General features: G+C 41.7%; 3 protein-coding genes across 3 annotated transcripts in view; 1 reads left to right on the forward strand and 2 right to left on the reverse strand.

The window, feature by feature from the left end:
• Nucleotides 1-17,333, reverse strand: part of LOC119387053 (carbonyl reductase [NADPH] 1) — a 606,874-nt gene that overhangs the window by 445,384 nt on the left and 144,157 nt on the right. The window lies entirely within an intron of this gene.
• LOC119387058 (ankyrin repeat domain-containing protein 39-like) lies at nucleotides 278-6,162 on the forward strand. Its single transcript, XM_037654358.2, has 4 exons — nucleotides 278-476; nucleotides 540-628; nucleotides 1,541-1,744; nucleotides 5,455-6,162. The coding sequence occupies exons 1-4, from the start codon at nucleotides 380-382 to the stop codon at nucleotides 5,596-5,598; spliced, it is 534 nt and encodes a 177-aa protein (XP_037510286.1). The 5' UTR covers nucleotides 278-379; the 3' UTR covers nucleotides 5,599-6,162.
• Nucleotides 6,192-16,508, reverse strand: LOC119387057 (myosin-VIIa-like). The gene is made up of 8 exons (XM_037654357.2): nucleotides 16,298-16,508; nucleotides 13,953-14,059; nucleotides 13,576-13,694; nucleotides 12,908-12,974; nucleotides 12,703-12,819; nucleotides 11,821-11,904; nucleotides 11,525-11,644; nucleotides 6,192-7,284 (listed from the first exon to the last, which is right to left on the reverse strand). Exons 1-8 carry the CDS (start codon nucleotides 16,401-16,403, stop codon nucleotides 7,195-7,197), a joined length of 810 nt encoding a protein of 269 aa, XP_037510285.1. The 5' UTR covers nucleotides 16,404-16,508; the 3' UTR covers nucleotides 6,192-7,194.

The raw sequence follows: 17,333 nt of genomic DNA on the forward strand, positions 1-17,333 counted from the left end.
GTATTTCTATGCCTGCCTCCATGTTTGGCGCCTGCTTGACGCCAACAAGCCAATTCAAATTTGGCGCTAAGGTTTTAAAAAAAAAAAGACCAAAGCAAACGCAAAATGCCTACAGGAAGTAAAAAAAAATGTTTGTTTCCTTTCTCTGAAGATACAATTATTTAATTTACCGTTTCTTAGATATTTGTACTTTTTCGCTACGAAGAAAAAAAATGGTCATTCTGCCATATGCTATCATCATCATGTGATCCAAATGTCAACAAATACGATGGTTTAAGTTTCAACAGGAGCGCGCTACTTTCGCGGCGATTGTGAGAAGCGTTTGTTCAATATCGTGAAGCTGATTGAATCTGCTTTGTCAGTTTTATCGGTTGCCAATATGCACTGTCCGCACGACTGTTCACACGGTTCAGCGGCGCCGTCAGTTCACCAAACATTGGAAGAACTAGATTTCAGCAGGGGTCTGCTCGGCGCATGTAGGCTCTAAGCACCAAACTCAGTTCACTACTTCATTTGTTTGTTTGTTTATTTCTTTTCAGCCTCTGATGGGAACTACGAGAAGGTCGAGTCACTTCTTCAAAAAGGCGGTGATCCTGATCAGGTGGACGGTTACGGCTACAGTGCACTTGTAAGTTTCACTGAAGCAGCGATCTTTTGTAAAATTTCATATTTTCCTTCTGCTCTGTTTGCCCTCATCAAAACTGGATATATAAGAAGTTGCACTGGTGGATTCATATTGTGTCCAGCCTTATTCTTAAAAATTTTTGGAACTCTGAATTTTTGTGATGGAGCTATCAGAGTCGCAGTTCTAGGACAACTGTGCACGTTTCGAACTTGGTTTTTGTCTCTGTAATGTTGTTGCTGTCTCCAGTGAAGGTTTCCTCGTCATAACACTTGTCGAAATCGGAGCTGTAGTGACCCTCTAATTATTGAAGAATGTTGCCGTGAACGCCGAAATTTTCAAATGCTCCTTCGAGATATTGTAGTGGGCACTGTAAGGATGCAAGAAATGCGACTTTTCGCAGTATGCACAGCATATGTGGACCAGATGGTGACTGCTTATTGTGTAAAAAAAGAGAAAAAACAACATTTGCAAAAGTGGGACAAGACGTTAAGTACCATGGACAGACCGCTCAGTATCACATAATCTTTTTTTGTTGCAAATGCAGCATAACCAATCTCATCTTCAATTTATGAAGTGTCTTAACTGAAAAGTGCACGCTTTCGGGCAAGCCTTCTTAGATTTGATCGACGAAATCATTTATATAAACTTTCAGGTATTTCATTTTTGAGTGAATGCTACATGACTTTTTGTTGTGGAAGATTTTGAAGATAACTTGCCAATGATTTCACATCAAAATACAATTGCTTGTTCATTTTAAAAGTGCCAGTGTCTTGTACTTACACTGACTAAAAAAATGTTGTCTCTTCCAGTTTACATGTCTTGTAAAAAAAAAAAAGTGCTTGACTTTTGTGCAACATTTCTTGTGGGAAATAAACTGTTGCCAATTACACTTGCGTTGCGTCATCACTTTTGCAGATATATGCCTGCAGGCATGGACATTCAGACGTAGTTGAACTGCTGCTCAATCGTGGTGCACGACCAAATGTACAGACCAACGGGGGTGCCACAGCCCTCCACCGTGCATCTTACCAAGGGCACGTGAAATGCGTGCGTTTACTTCTCAACAAAGGTGCAGACTGCACTCTAGTAGACAGTGATGGCAAAACAGCCCTACACAAGGTGATGAAATACTTGCTGTACAGTCCAAAGCACAAGTTCATATAGTATGTGTATCCATGTTAAAGAGGCAGTATGTGTGACAGTGCAGTACTTGAAGACTCACATTGCAGGCATTCGCAAATTGTGGCTAGCTGTCCACGCAACAGTACTTGGCCTGTACAAATTAACCTGTGTACCAGCCGATATCAATTTAGTTGCTGTGATTGCACAAGAGATATGGTCTATAACATTAAAGGGACCCTAAAAGTGAAACAAATGAATCGGCTTAGATTGATAAATTGTACTCTGAGAACTCTAATGTGGTTAATTTCACCATCACATGTTTGTTAATAGAGCAGAAAGTCAAGGTCAAAGTATTATTTTTTAATTATCGCGATGAAATCTCTGCACGCGACGTCGCAGATTTCAGAATGTATTTTTTGTATTTCGGCGACATTGGCTGAATGAAATTAAGTGAAATTTGGCATGTTATGTCTATGGCCCCCTCAAAGGACAATGTACTTCATTTTCACCGATTAGGCACTACGTATGACGTGGTAGACGCTGTTAAAATCTATGACATCACGGTGTTTAGTGCGGTAATTTGAAGGTGGCGTCGCTACCTGCATTTTCTTTTCGTGTGTTTTCTAGCTTACCAAGCGTCGTCTTGCGGTAAGAGTGGCGTTTTCGGTATTGTATTTACTAATACACGTAAAGTCTTATTTTTCTTTAGCGTCCTTTTAATATTCGAAGTTATTCAACAAAGAACAAGCCAACTGCAGTAATCTAATTTAGAATAAAGTAATGTCCTAGCAAAGTTCATTCATTTTCTATCAGATGAACTATAGAGACGTCACTTACATGAATTGCAAAATTTACATGTTTCTCGGATAACGTGGTACAAGTTCCCCTACTATAAATTTTTAGGTCTTCCAGCAGCGAAAATAGCAAACTAAATTGAATACGAGCACCTGAGAAAAATGACCTATAAATAAAGAGTTTAATACAACCATGCTTCGAAAAGGTGAACTTCAAGTTTCCTTGGAAAAGGCTTATTCAGACTCATTTGATATGTGTGTCCAGTATGCCATTTGCAATTGGACTGAAGCAAATGCACTTTACCTTGTCTTCTGGTGCCTTTTTCCTTGTTATATGTCAAGTGAAGATTGAAGAAAACCGCATTCCCCCTTTTATTGATGGCAAATGGGTCTATCAGACCATTTAAACAAAAAGTAATCCCATTACACGAATTACAAACGTCGAAGAAATGAGGTACCTAGCAAAGCAGCTTTACAACCAAGTGTTCTTGTCCAATAACTGCATTTCTCCTAAGTTAGCATCCGTATTCTCAGACAAGTGTCGACGCGAAGTTTGTCCTTCACCTGACCAAATTGAGCACAGTACTGCCGCTTGACTGAAAATTACGCCACTTTTCTCAAGAATTGCTGCCGATTATCATTCGGAGGTAATAGCCACTCCTGCCGAGATGTGGCACTGCTGTCGAGCGTTGAGTGGAGGGACGTTCTGGAATATGGGGCTGAGGCTTTCCAAGAATTCATCTGAAAATGTCAAGCCCTCATAGTACCCCTTCACATAGCTAGAGCAGCCACCGAGACCAGTTTTGATGTGAACTAGAATTTCTTTTGATGATGCTGCACAGTGGCCCAGCATGGCATCTGGTGCAGACTTTTTATATTTAAGTATTAACGTTCCTAGCAACAGCACGTGCAACTTATGCTTCTTGCTTTTTCATAATAGCACCACTCCGTGCTGCTCTTTCCTTCTTTCTTTTCTTTTATTGTGCAAATGGGTACAAAGCTAGTTGAATCGTGATGATAAAAGTGGAATAGCATTCCCCTTGTAAGTAATTGTTTATTGTTAGCACTGTTATCAGAGAATGTCGCAAGAGTATAAAAAACTAAGCAATTGAAATGCTCACGGTGACGGAAAGGCAACAGGGGGGAAAAACTGCACGTGCTATGAGCTTGCAACAGTAGAGGCAGAAGGTATGTATAAAAGAGGTCTGTGTTTTGCAAGGCTTATTATACAGTGATACCATTCATTTTTGTATACTGAGCTGAATGATCGATTCCATTGATAATTGGGGTGAAGCTTTTTGAGAAACAATGCCTAAACACAAGAAAAGAATGAAAAATGATGAATATCATTGCATATATGGGCTGTGAAACCACTTGTTGTGAAACAGTTGGGATAGGACTTCAAGCGCAATGTTTGTTACGACATAGGTTTTTTTATGCCTTTGTTATCATTGATTGGCAAACAATGCTTCAGCACTTGCCTTGCTGAACAGTGTGCAAGTTGTTTCATAGGAAAGTCTCTGTGTAACACTTAAAACAAGCTTTTCTGTGCCTTTGTTTAACCAATGGACTTGTGGATCTACATACAATGGAATATTGTTGCTAAGATTCTGCACAATACGTTTTTTGGCCTAATACATATTTCTTTTTTATTCCTGGCCAAGGTCCCTTGGAAATGATGCATTTTCATGTGTTTAATCAACGCCTCCTCTAGAAAGGTGCCTGCCGCGTGAGCCAAAAACCTCCTGCCCTACCCTTTCCCTCCTTCACCGTTTCTAATGAGGGCAGTAGCTGGCGATCCTTGCGGTGGCCGCTTGCAACACACATTTGCGCATGCACACATTACCCCCCTCGACGTCACACCACGCCAGCCCCATTGAAAACAATAGGGGAGAACGTGGTGCCATCTCTCGACAAGCGACCACAACTCAAGGCAGGACGGCTACAATGGTATAGCCAGCGACGCTGCAGGCATGTTTCTAGAGGAGGCGTTGGTTTAATGCAATCGCATTTTTGCCCAAAATTGTATAATACGACCGCAAAGGTGGATTTTGACCGATCAAGAAATCCTACATTTATTCTTCAGCATACCAGCTCGAACCGCATTCCAGCAAGCCATGTTGTGCACGTTGCAGGGTTGCTGAGCTGTGCAAGTTGCAGAGCTGCGTTTTTTAGTGAAAATATCACTGCCAGGTATGGCCGCCGCGTCCAGTGATGATGATGCACCAGGCGAAGAATTCCAGAATAATTCAGAATACTTTTCAGAATGTGCTCCTAGACGGTGAAAAAAAGGAAGTGCAGCGCAAATTGACCAGCTACTTTAATGTGGCTCAATAAAAGTGAGCTGCTGATGGAGTATGCATATTTTCCTCCTTTTTTAAACCTCTTTGGTTAATTCTATTTTTGGATAATACTTTTTATTTTCCAGATCCTCTGAAAAACGTATCAACAAGATTCTGCTGTTTTTGAATGACGGTACATTATATCTAATGACAGGGCATTTTGTACCATGGATTTGATTCAATCTGCCAAAGGAAATCCAACAGCTGCACTTCAGCAATTTTCATTTTCTGTGCTTCTGGACAAAGTTGTTTGAAATAAGAAAACTAATGAAGCTTTATTCTGATCACCCCAGTGAGTCAAACGATAAAGTTCAAGAAGGTTGTATGTGATCTTAACCCTTTTACATACTGTGCTCAGGATACACAATGCTTTTCCTACTATAATTATGAGCACTTATTTACCTCCAAGCTTGCTGTAAACTTGGAATGTAATTTTTAGCTTTTTGGTAATATTTTTGAAGCTGGTTACTAAACAGTACTTGTCGTTCATCTCCAACATGCTTTTGTGCGATTGCCTGTACATTGGTTGTAGTCGTTAAAATGTAGGTAATTGTTTATGGCCATCCTACAGGCAGCAGAGAATGGGCATGAGGAAGTCTGCAGGATGCTTCTGCAAAAGTCCCCAGGTATACTTGTGGTGAAGGACAGTCGTGGGAGGACAGCATTGGAATGTGCACTGTCAAAGCATTCACACCTCTCCGAGGTGCTTCGGTGACCGCAACAAATGTGGACAGTGATGGCAGAACAAAACACTTTGTCTGGCCCTGATGTATTGTGGTTTGCTCCACTTGTGCGTTCCATGGTACATGCTACTTACTGCAGACAAACCTGTCACACATATTTGTATCTGGTATCCCACCAAACTTGGCCTTCTTAACATGACAAAGCAAAACTAATGTTATCAAGCGAGGCTGTGACTAATTTTTTTATACATGCTGTAAAGTATGGCACTGACATAACAAAACCCCATATTCCACCCATGCCACACTGCCACTTCCAAATTCGTTTCTTAGCACCATACAGGGTCTGCCAATATTAAAAGGAACACCTACATTCAGGCAATTATTTCACCAAAAGTGCGAATTTGAATTGTTGCTGGTTTGCAGATGTTCAGCAGTTCCTCATTTGAAGAGTGTGCCGAATGCTGCCCTCTACACTCAAGCAAAAAAAGTAATAAAGCACTAACTGGCAGTGTTCAATGCAAATCAGATGTTCCCTTTGTTACTGGTGCCTTGAGCTCATATGCCCAAGCGAAATTCTGCTCACAGTCACTATCTGTGGCGTAAAATCAAGTAATGACAACAACGATCTGTTATTCTTGCTTTTATTGTCTGGAATGTACGTTCATTCATTTACAGAAGTTTGCGATTACTTGACGTTACCACACCCTCCACGCTGGAATGTGCTGCAGAGATGTTCGTCGCAGTATATTTTGTACAGTGGAAATATTGGCTGCCACAAGTGAGAGCACACAGGCTCTCTGCTGCCTTCTATCTATGTTCACAACTCTGAGAAGTACATGTCAAAAACGAAATAAAAAAATAAGAAAAAAAAGAGCAGCTTGGCTGCGAATTTTTGATTTTTCACACTGTCAAGAAGAAAAAGTTGCAACTTGCCTGCAACGAATTCTTACACCGCGAACAATCACAAAAAAATGTCATGAGTGGAGTTGGGTCCTACATAAGAGATAAATAAAATGTCATCACGTTTTCATACAAACAAAAAGAATATCGACAGGCTGTCAGGTCAAGAATGACTGCCTTTCCAAGGCTTCAACGTAAAGTGAATGAGAAGGAAGATAAGAAAAAAAACAACAGAACCCTGCATACTGTAAGGTGTGTGTAAGTGGTGAAAACCGAAGTTCATCTTCACATGTGCCGCTGCCTTGTGTAGACTCTCATTAACAGTACTGGACCGACGAGGGGAAAGGAGAAGGGCTGCACTTCCCACTCAGTCTTATGCGTATAGTATTGACAAGTAAACACTAACATACTTGTGTCGCTTGCTTAAGGGTGACAAACTGAGCCATGCTCAGCGCACCTGCATGGACGGACATCACACTTAGCAGCCTCTTGGAGTGAAACGCTGTTTCGACAGACATAACAGCAGGCACAAGGTGATAAAAGATGCGCAAACTGCCGTCAAGTTTTGCATGAGTGAAAACCCTGACCCTCTGTTAAACTGTTGTCGTGCGTGCTGGCATTTCAATGCGCACGCGTATAAAAATTGCAGAACGATATTCCCATGGCAGCATATGAACAGCTTGGCGACAAAAGCTGCTATTACATTGGACGGCGTGCCAGCTTGCATTTCACTGCTTCACTCGCAGAGTCCTTTGTTTGTTCATGTTTGTCAGCAGCAGGCTGATGTATGAAGTCAGTAAGTCATCCATTTTGTAGCCCTGCAATGAAAAAAAAGCATACAATGTACACCAAAAACACACTCAAGTGAACAAATGAAATGAGCAGAAAATCGTAAAGAATTAAACATCAACAGAAACCTGTCTTACTCAGTAGAACAATATGTAGTAAAAGACTACTTTCCAGTCAATATTTGTTTTAAAGAAAAACTAGCCCAACATACCGAAGCCAATTCGGTCTCTGCTTCCAGGGCGACTGTTCCAAAAGACACCGAAGGATTCAGAACAGTCATCCCTGAAGAAGCCTTCAAATTTTTTGTTAGATTTTCTTTAAAACAAACCTTGGCTGGAGAGCTGTCTTTTACGATATGAAAAAAAAAAAGGTTGTGTAATAATGTACATCACGCGATAAGCCAATTGAAAAAAAAGAAAAGGCAGAGGTTCAGGGGAAGATGGAAGCGTGAAGAGATGAAAAATTTGTTAACACTGAGTGTTACTGGAGCCGACGTTTTGACAAGAGGATTTGTCTTCTTCAAGGCTGCAACTACTTTCCTTAGCGCGTGTATGTATATGCTTCATACCCAGCTCTCCTCCAACCCAAACAAAGGAGGAGGAGAGGGCAACTGCAAGGGTATGAAGCATATACATACACACGCTAAGGAAATCAGATTGCAGCCTTGAAGAAGGTGAGTCTGCTTGTCGAAACGTCGGCTCCAGCGACACTCCGTGTTCACGAATAAGTCAATTTGAGCCATTTGTCAGGTCCTGCAAACCCTTTATAGCAGAATTTAATTAATCCTAAGCTGAACAAAAGAAACAAGGCATCGCATGATCTAACTACTTGAACAAGCAGACACACAAAGCACAGATTTCTGCTTGCTTCAGCACAGCTTCATTTCAGGTATATGCACAAGCATGCACAAAGCTGCTGCAGACGACAGGGACAATTTTATAATTCAGTAATTGTCAAATGCTTTTGAAGAGAAAAGTTGAAAAATTTATGTGAATAATTTTCATTAGGCAGTACAGTATGAGCCTCCTTTTTAGTCACTTTTGGGAGAGTAAAATGCACAAATTTTGGCAATGACTAGCAAGTTTTGTTTATATTGGGCAGTCCTAAAATGCAGTGAAGAAACTATACCAGGATAAAATATCTCTCAAGTCGTGACTAAATTGGCCCACTAAACACTGAATTCTTTAGTGAGCCATGCACAATACCCAATATAATTGAGAGAATGGATTTTAAAAAATTACGCCTCCCGCTAAAGGGGACCATGAGGCGATGCGAAGCCCGAGCACTTGCATGATCGCGTTCCGTTGGGCATGCTACCGACCTCGCGTCGTGGAATGTGAAGAGGAACGCTACGCGCGTCATGTCTTCCCTCTAGCCTGGCCGTTAATTCTCACAGGGCGAGCGGGAAACGCGGTCAACAGACGCGCGAGAGGGGGGGAGCGTAGGAGAGGAGGGGGAGGAGGATGCGCATGCGCAGTAAGGGTGGTCATGCCGCACACCACCACCACCACCACCACCACCACCACCACCACCACCACCACCACCACCACCACCACCACCACCACCACCACCGGACTGAACTCTGCCATAAGATGCTTCGCATCTAAAAAGTACTACTACACTGGTGCACAGTTTCGGTGCACTACTTTGTGTCAACACAGTTTTCTTGACAACCCTACTGTATGACTACTTCATGAAGCTAAGCGCATTATGTGAATATATGCGAATACAATAACACTAACTGTGCTAAGTGCAGTTACAGTGTCACTATATTCACATATATATTCCCATAATGAACTGCGAGAATATTAGATCACTTTTCTGTGCAATAGAATTTACTATTTTTTTGTGCGTTATAACTTATTTTATGCAAAATTTCACACTGTCACTTCAAAGCACAATGTGCATGTGGCATTCGTCGATGCTCTCACATTGCAGTGACACTATCAAACTACATTAAGAGCCTAACTCTTTATTGGGCAAACTTGTACCAGAAAATCAGGCGACATTCAAATCACAAAGATAGCAGTGTGCATGGTCATCGGTTGTCAAATGTGATTTTATGGGTCAAGTTCGTTTGCAATTTATACGCTTTATACAGTAAATTCCAGAATAACTACTCATCCTCACTTATATAGAAGAGTCTCCAACAGCATTTACATCACACATGCAATACGGTTAGATGAAATTCTTTCAGTACAGCATCCATGGCAACAAAATGTTTTGGTTACAATAGGCGCATCAATGACAAACAGATAAATGTGACAATGCAATGAAAGATGCATCTTCATCAAAAGACTCAGTTATACTACATCACATAGTATCTGTGGTAGTACAGGGCTTGTCCGAAAAGTGATGTTTGTGATTATATTGTAAAATGTCTATATTTCACAACACACTTGGACCGGCTGATATTGGTGGAGGGAGAAGTTAGCTTACGCATGCATGGTTGCACTGTCGTCTACTACCATCTGGAAAGTAAGGACAGAGTTTTCCATGCAATTCGTTTTCATTTCCTGTGCAAGCCACAATGCAGCGCTTGTTGGAACAAAGGATTGCCATCAAGTTTTGTGTGAAACTCCGTAAGTCCATAGTGGAAACTTTTCCTATGATAAAGACGGCAATACAGCACTCGTTCGAACAAAGGATTGCCATCAAGTTCTGTGTGAAACTCTGCAAGTCCATAGTGGAAACTTTTCCTATGATAAAGACGGCAATGCAGCGCTCGTTAGAACAAAGGATTGCCATCCAAGTTTTGTGTGAAACATGGCAAGTCCATAGTGGAAACTTTTCCTATGATAAAGACGGCAATGCAGCGCTCGTTAGAACAAAGGATTGCCATCCAAGTTTTGTGTGAAACATGGCAAGTCCATAGTGGAAACTTTTCCTATGATAAAGATGGGCTTTGGTGATAATTGTTTGTTAGAACATCAAGCATACCAGTGGCACAAGGCCTTTTGAGAAGGTCGTGAAGCGGTCAGCGATGAAGCGTGCGCTGGACGGCCTTCGAGGACATCACCGATGAAAATGTGATGCATGTGAGAGATCTTTTGAATTTAGACTGTCGTTTGAGTGCCCATTTAATGGCACAGCCATTAGACATTCCAAAAAGTGCCATTCACAAGGTTTTGACAAATAATTTGCAGATGCGAAAAGTGTGTGTCAAGACTGTGCCCGAAGTGTTAACAGACGCCCAAAAATCGCCTTGAGTTGAAACGTGCCACGAACTTTTGGACTTGTGTGAAAGAGACCCCCACTTTTTAGACAATGTTATAACAGGTGATGAGTCTTGGGTGTTTGAATGCGACACCGAAACAAATAAGCAAAGTGCTGAGTGGCACACCTCAGTGTCTCCTCACCCCAAGAATGCCGGAATAAGCAAGTCAAAGGTCAAGCAAGACCATGCTCTTTGTGTTCTTTAACATCAGGGGGATAGTCCACCATGGGTTTGTACCACATGGCACAACCTTTAACACCAAATTCTATGTGGAAGTGCTCAAGAGACCCAAACAAAGTGTTTATCGAGTCCAGCCTGACATCGCGGGAGACTGGAAACTTCACCATGACAATGCACCAGCCCACACCCCCTTCGTCATGACCCGCTTCCTGGTCGATTCAAAGGTTCCAAAGGTTCCCCAGCCGCCCTACAGTCCTAACCTGGCTTCCCCAGACTTCTTTTTGTTGTTGTGCTTAAGAACTCCCATGAAAGGACATCATTTAGGGACAGTTGACAAAGTCAAAAAGGCTTGCACCAAGGCTCTAAAGGATATTCCAGAGGAGGCATACCGTGACGCATTTGATGCCTGTAAACCTCGCCAGAAGCGATGTATCAGAGCAGGAGGAGCCTATTTTGAAACCTTTTAATGTGTTGTGCTGATCTGATCAATACATCTTCTTTAATTGACTCACCGGCATTACTTTTTGGACATGCCCTATAAAGCTATCCGCTACATAGTCTGTCGACATGGTGCTGCAAGGAGTTGCCCGTCATGACAGGTACACTACTCATTGTGGTAATATTGTTGAAAGATATGTCGGAGTGCAGGAACATCAGAAGATGCAAGTAATTTAGAGCATAGTTCAGCTTCTTCAGAAATTGTATTTAGCAGTTCACTAAAACTTACTTTCACAGTGGTCATGCAGTGTACTTTTGCAGGAGTGTACATGCAGGAGTGGCCATGCAGTGTACAAAAGTACACTGCATGGCCACTCTTCGAGGCACACAGGTTATCACAAACACTGAAAACAGAATGAGAAGGGAATGCTCACAAGGGGTGTCTCGCATAGCAGCTTGTTGCCGCGCACCAGGTTGCCAATGGTCATGTGGAAGTAAGTGTTCCCGCTGCTCCAATTGGAGATGCGCGTGAATGGGTGGGTGACTAGGATATCCTGTTGCAAAGAGAACGAGAGCATTCAGCTGCACGCTCACTGAAAGATATGCACATTATGTGACGCAAAAAGCTTTTCACATATGCTTCTCACATAAACACTACAAACAAGATCGGCTGTGTAAAAATTTCTGGCTGGCATGCTTCAGCTTGCACGTTCTATATGCAGTGGCTTACCTTGGAAACTGGATGAATCAAACTCACTCCCTGCTTGTTAATGGCAATCAACAGCTGCTCTGGGTATGTTGGCTCCGTAGTTTGCTGAAAGGTAGAGCACATTTTCAATAACAATTTCATTACTCAACTTTAGCAAAGTTTTATTATTTTTTTTTTTTGCAACCCAATTATTGTGATTCAGGATTTATTGTTTGTTTGAATCAGCAGCACTCAGACAAGGCCTCAACAACTAAGTTGTGTTGAAATTTATGCTTTCAAAATTAATATGATTATTTTTTTTTCTACACATTCATGGGTACTCAGCAGCTCTACTTGTTCATTCTGCCTATTCTATGATCAATTAGTGAGGAGGTGTTGCATGTAGGGAAGGAAAGTGCCATCATCAGGTCACAATGCACACAAGAGAAGCCTAAATTCTGTCATAACATCAATCCTATTAGTCTTCAGTATGGCGCAAACCAATGCAAAGGTCTCAGCTTCACATGGCTAATCATAAATGTATCTTTAAGTTATTTTTTTTTTTGATGAAAAACGCTCATTAGCAGCACATGATCCAGATACCAAAGTCCAATGAGCATTGGTTTAAGCAGTGTTTTTGAAATGTAGATGACTAGGACAGCTATACTGAATATGTGCTCTGAAATGAACATGGGACTTGCTTCAGTTCAAGTCGCCATAGGTTTCCTTAGAACAGTGAAGCGCAACGGAATGAGGTGATCTGTCATGGTGGATGCACATTCTATCAATGTGCGCACGTCTTAGTACAGACAGCCTGTGCACAAAGAACTGATGTGCTTATACGTACAGCCAGTAATGAACAAGTTAATGCTTATGCCCAATATCTATGTAGGATAAAAAAGAAAAGATGAATGCATTGCTTACCTTGACTTCAAAGAATGCTGAGCCAAATGTTGGCCATTTGTAGATGATTTTCAAGAACATAATCTTGGCGTCTTCTTGCGACGTTCCAGCATCCTGGTTATAAGCAGCTACGATAGCCTGGGGAATAACAACAGTGATACCGTGAAATGCATGAACAGCTTAAGCACAAACTGATAGAAAATATTTGCAATCGGTGTTTGCATACCCTCTTCCAGTCATTGGCACTCTGTGCCTTGATCATGTCTGCAGGAACAAGCTCTCTGAGCATGGACCTGTGGGGCAACAAAGTGGGAATCAAAATGAGAAACAGAAAGAAGATAAAGAATAGAGCATTTCGAAAATTTCTTTCAATGCTTATCAAGTATTTGAATGCCCAAAGTTTCTCTGATGAGATTGTTATACTCAATTTAAAAAGAAAAATCTACAGTTATGATTAAATTAAGAGTAATAGTAAAAATGTCATTGAAAAAGAAAGGTTACGCAAAAATCAGTTATGATCTATCCAAAATTAAAGTTTCTTTACAGTTCATAATTATGGTAACGCAGCGCTAGACAACGAATACTACAAGTACTAAAGAGAAGAAGACAAGACATGAGCTGCCAAACCAACTTGCCCACCTATCTGCCATCCTGCAATGCATTTCTTGTCAGTATTTGTATTGCCTTTTGTTTTTTATTTGATGCAGCTTAGACGACCATATATTAACATTTATCCGCATGCATTACAGAGCTAAGTGGGAGGAAAGACATGAAGATTTCCTTTGGTCTCTGTGCATATACCGAATGAGAAATGTTGGCCTTGAACTGAAAAAAAAAAAACCCCGAAGCAGTTGCAAATAACTGACTGGAAACAGCTGCAAACAGGTGACTTACGGGACAGCCTGCAGTTCCACCTTGCTCTCCCCAAATCGAACCCTGTATATAAGGGCAGCGAGTTTGGCTGCCTCTTCCTTAGTGCACTTGTGGTAGCCACGAAGCAACTTGGGCAGTTCCTGTCACACAGAGAAAATGACACGCATCGTATTTGAATTCAGGTGCCAGAAAATTAAGTCTCAATTCTTACCGCACAACAAATGCATGTGAATGTCAATCAAAGGATACACATATGGGTTTAAAAAAACCAAGCTAAGCAATCATTCGGCACTGCCTACTCTTATTGAACTGTACGGAAGATGCACACTTCTGGTGAATAGACCAAATGAATATGGCAGGACAAGGAAAAGGATTGAGGAGGTTGAGAATGTGGCTACCTGGTGAAAGTGGAAGATGATGTCTGCATTCTTGTCCTTCCCAGGTATGGTGTTCGTCCAGAGCTTCTTCATGAAGAACACTTGGTACGTGAACTGAGGTATAGATCCTGTAGGCAGAATGGAACCAGTTTAGAGAACACTTTGCTTATGCTGGTATTTTAATACCAAGGATGTTAAGCAGCTATATCAAACGTATCATCAAAAGAGTTGCTATACTGAACTAGCAGCACAAACTTGAAAAAATGCTAGTTAGCAATTCATCCTATACGGAAACACATTACAATTACAAGCCAAGGTGCAGAGACTAATGTTGAATAAAGAATATTGCCCAAATGCAGTCCCACAAGAAAGACAAAGGGCACGCGGATATATGTAGACTTGAAACCACTGATAACTCTGCTTCAACTTTCCCCATAACGGTGCTTGTCTCTGTCAAGGCATAAACGAGAAAAAAAAAATTCTCTGTCAAACTCCCGACTACAGTTGCAGGCGTCCCTTGTCCGTCCATTGTTGATCACACTCTGTCTCATGTCCTTGTCCGTAATAAGTAAAGCGTTTCCAATACACACAGATACGGTCATCTTGATGAAACAGGAATCTTGTTAAATGAACAGCAAAAATGTGGTAGTATGTGGTAAACAAAGAGGACACACGGGACAATTATTCACAGCACCGCATGCTACATGTCATTTCTGTACAGTAATGTCTCGTTTTTCCCAAGCATTTGTGAGTAGTAGTAAAAGAACACCCGCGGTTTCCTTTTTCACTGCATCCAATCTCATTTATTAACCAAGAAATGAGCCAGATCGAGAGTTTAACCGAAGAAGTCCAGAACTGAGAGGATTGCCACCCGACCACCACCAAGCACCAACACCTCTCAAGCAGCCACATCCACATAAGTGCTCAAGATAAAAAGAAGGGTAGCAAAACTATCTTGCCTGCAAAATGGTTTTCTCGGTGGCATGGATACGTCATTGAAGGGACCTTGCAAGATCCGATTAGAAAGATACAGGATGTGTCTAACATCAAAGGGTATCGCATTTCAATTGTAAATAAATGAAAATTGTTGAATTTGCCTCATGTAAGTTGAATTCACAAATGATGTCCCTGCTACAAGTCAGACCGTTTATCCAGCTCTCTCCTTTTCATCATTCTCACTGCACTTCAAAAGTGCCACTCTGCCGACGTGCAGCAGATCCCTGATTGCTCTGGACATCATCGGAGTGAGCTCTGATTGTCGGCATGGTCTCTGTGATCAGTGCGTTATGTTGCCCGATCTTGTAGCTCAATGGCATCATTCGCCACCATTGGATATGTTGCCAAAGCCTTATCACTTAACAGTCATGAGATTTCTTTGCTGTAGGTCTCACTCTGTAGGAGGCACTGCATTATCATGAAATCTAAAAAAAAAACTCATCTATAACTGTCATGCTTACTTGTGTTTCAGGGTTTCACAGTAGGCACAAAAAGTGGTGTGGAATTTCAAGAAGCAGAAGGAAAGAGCTGGCGGTCTTTTCAGGGAAGTTGCAGGCCAGAACAGTATTTGGCTCAAGAGTTCATGTGAGCACTGTTTAGTGATTAGGCACGGTGATTTAGGTGTTAAAATAAAGGTGTTGCAGGGTCCCTTCAAATTTGATGCTTTTTCTTTTTCATCTACGGCGGTGCCAGCTCATGGCTAACACGCTCACCGATGGAAGCTCGTGAGTTTTCAATGAGGTGCGTTCTCACTTTTCGATTGGTGGTGCTCGGTGGTTCCACCATGCCCCTGGATGATGCTCGACATTCGTAAGCATGCCTGAAAGCACACTGTGTTGCAACTTTGAGTAAAAAATGGGTGTCTGAGGAAGGTGCAAGAAACATGGCACTCTGCATGCATCTCCATGAGATTCATGTGAAGTCTATAACTTTCAGCGCAATAAAAAAGGACACTTGGTCTGTATCATTCTCTGCTGCTGGTATCTTCGACAGTCCAGAACTCGGTGCCGTTCGTAAGAGCTTAGGCACTGTGTACATGTAGTCTTACTGTTCACTTTTAAACATTCACTGTCATAAATCATATTTTGAATGTGCCATCCATCATTTACACAGATACTCCCCGAAACCACCGTAACAGTTCAGATTACGCGAAGATGGCTTGAGAACGTTCGTGCTACAGAGAAATCTCTCTTTGTTAGCTTGCTGTCAACAGACTGTAACGTGACTCTTCTAAAGCACTTTGTGTGCAATTCGACTTTAAATGTTGCCCCCACAAAAAATATATGAGGTGCTAACGAGACATTACTGTACATATGCCAGACAAGCTGACTGGGTGGTACAAGCACAGAAAATTGTACGTAGCGACCTACCATCTCTCGTTGGCCTGGCCTTGCGAATCCAGTCAGTAAGATGCCGGACGAAGTCGAAAAAGAAGTCCCCTTCTGGTACACTGATGACTGATGGAGGAATGAACATAGTACATGTACTGGATTAACAAAAAATGATTCAACAAAAATGTTTTTACTGTTCCCACTGTTCTGAGCAAACGTACATTGAAAAGACACGCGGCAAAAAGAGAGAGCAACTTTAGTGGTAAGTAGGTACAGAGGTCAGCCTCAGTGAAGGGTATCTGGCTTGCAACAACAGGCAAAAAAGTACAGATGGAGTGTGAGGTGTAAAAGTGTAAATTCTCAAGACAAATTGCGACCTCTTGAAAAGTGATCAACACAAACAACTTTCCAAGACGAAAAGTTTTTTCCACATTATTTCTTAAAATTTTACTATATTTTTGTCAGTATGCAAATCAATACCTTCAGTAATTGGCATTTATGCTCAGGAGGTTTTATGCACTAACGCTGTGATGTAGTGACCATAGGCATGAGCACGAGGGAGGCACTTGACTACCTCGAGTTTTTGCATGAGCTGGAACGAGCTACTTGGAATGGAAAGCCTGACATTACTTTAAACGACAAAATTTTATTTTGTATGGCAGCCGCAAAATAGAGAACAATGGGGTGTTTTGATACGACAGGCATTCGTCCTCAATGAGTGAGGAGGAAACACCTGGAACGCAGCACGCAGCAAGCCTTAGTGTGAGCCACCATAATGTCTACTAGAGTGTATTAGGTATTGTTGCCCTTGCATGAGGTGGAATGATGTGGAGGTGTTTTAGCTCATACTGCGAAACAGTTACGTGATGTCACCTCATACAAGAACGTCAAGAAACCACTGTGTGGCCTTTGGCTACAGTAGTAATTTCAGGAAGCCTAACCTCTCGGCTGCACAAACATGCAATGTGCAGATCACTGGTGCCAAACGTACACCTAGAATACAACTAGGCACATTCACCCAACACCAATCGTGGCAAAACCAAACAGCTCACATGGTGGCAACACTGGATAAAAT

The sequence above is a fragment of the Rhipicephalus sanguineus genome, chromosome 3, assembly GCF_013339695.2.
Source record: "Rhipicephalus sanguineus isolate Rsan-2018 chromosome 3, BIME_Rsan_1.4, whole genome shotgun sequence".
Lineage (NCBI taxonomy): Eukaryota > Metazoa > Arthropoda > Arachnida > Ixodida > Ixodidae > Rhipicephalus > Rhipicephalus sanguineus.

Coding starts and splice junctions, on each gene's coding strand:
- LOC119387057 (XM_037654357.2), bottom strand. CDS start 16,403: ATGTTCATTCCTCCATCAGTCATCAGTGTACCAGAAGGGGACTTCTTT. Junction 14,060..16,297: donor GGCCAGGCCAACGAGAGATG/GTAGGTCGCTAC, acceptor TTCTGCCTACAG/GATCTATACCTCAGTTCACG. Junction 12,975..13,575: donor GTGGAACTGCAGGCTGTCCC/GTAAGTCACCTG, acceptor GTTGCCCCACAG/GTCCATGCTCAGAGAGCTTG.
- LOC119387058 (XM_037654358.2), top strand. CDS start 380: ATGCACTGTCCGCACGACTGTTCACACGGTTCAGCGGCGCCGTCAGTT. Junction 629..1,540: donor GTTACGGCTACAGTGCACTT/GTAAGTTTCACT, acceptor TCACTTTTGCAG/ATATATGCCTGCAGGCATGG. Junction 1,745..5,454: donor GCAAAACAGCCCTACACAAG/GTGATGAAATAC, acceptor GCCATCCTACAG/GCAGCAGAGAATGGGCATGA.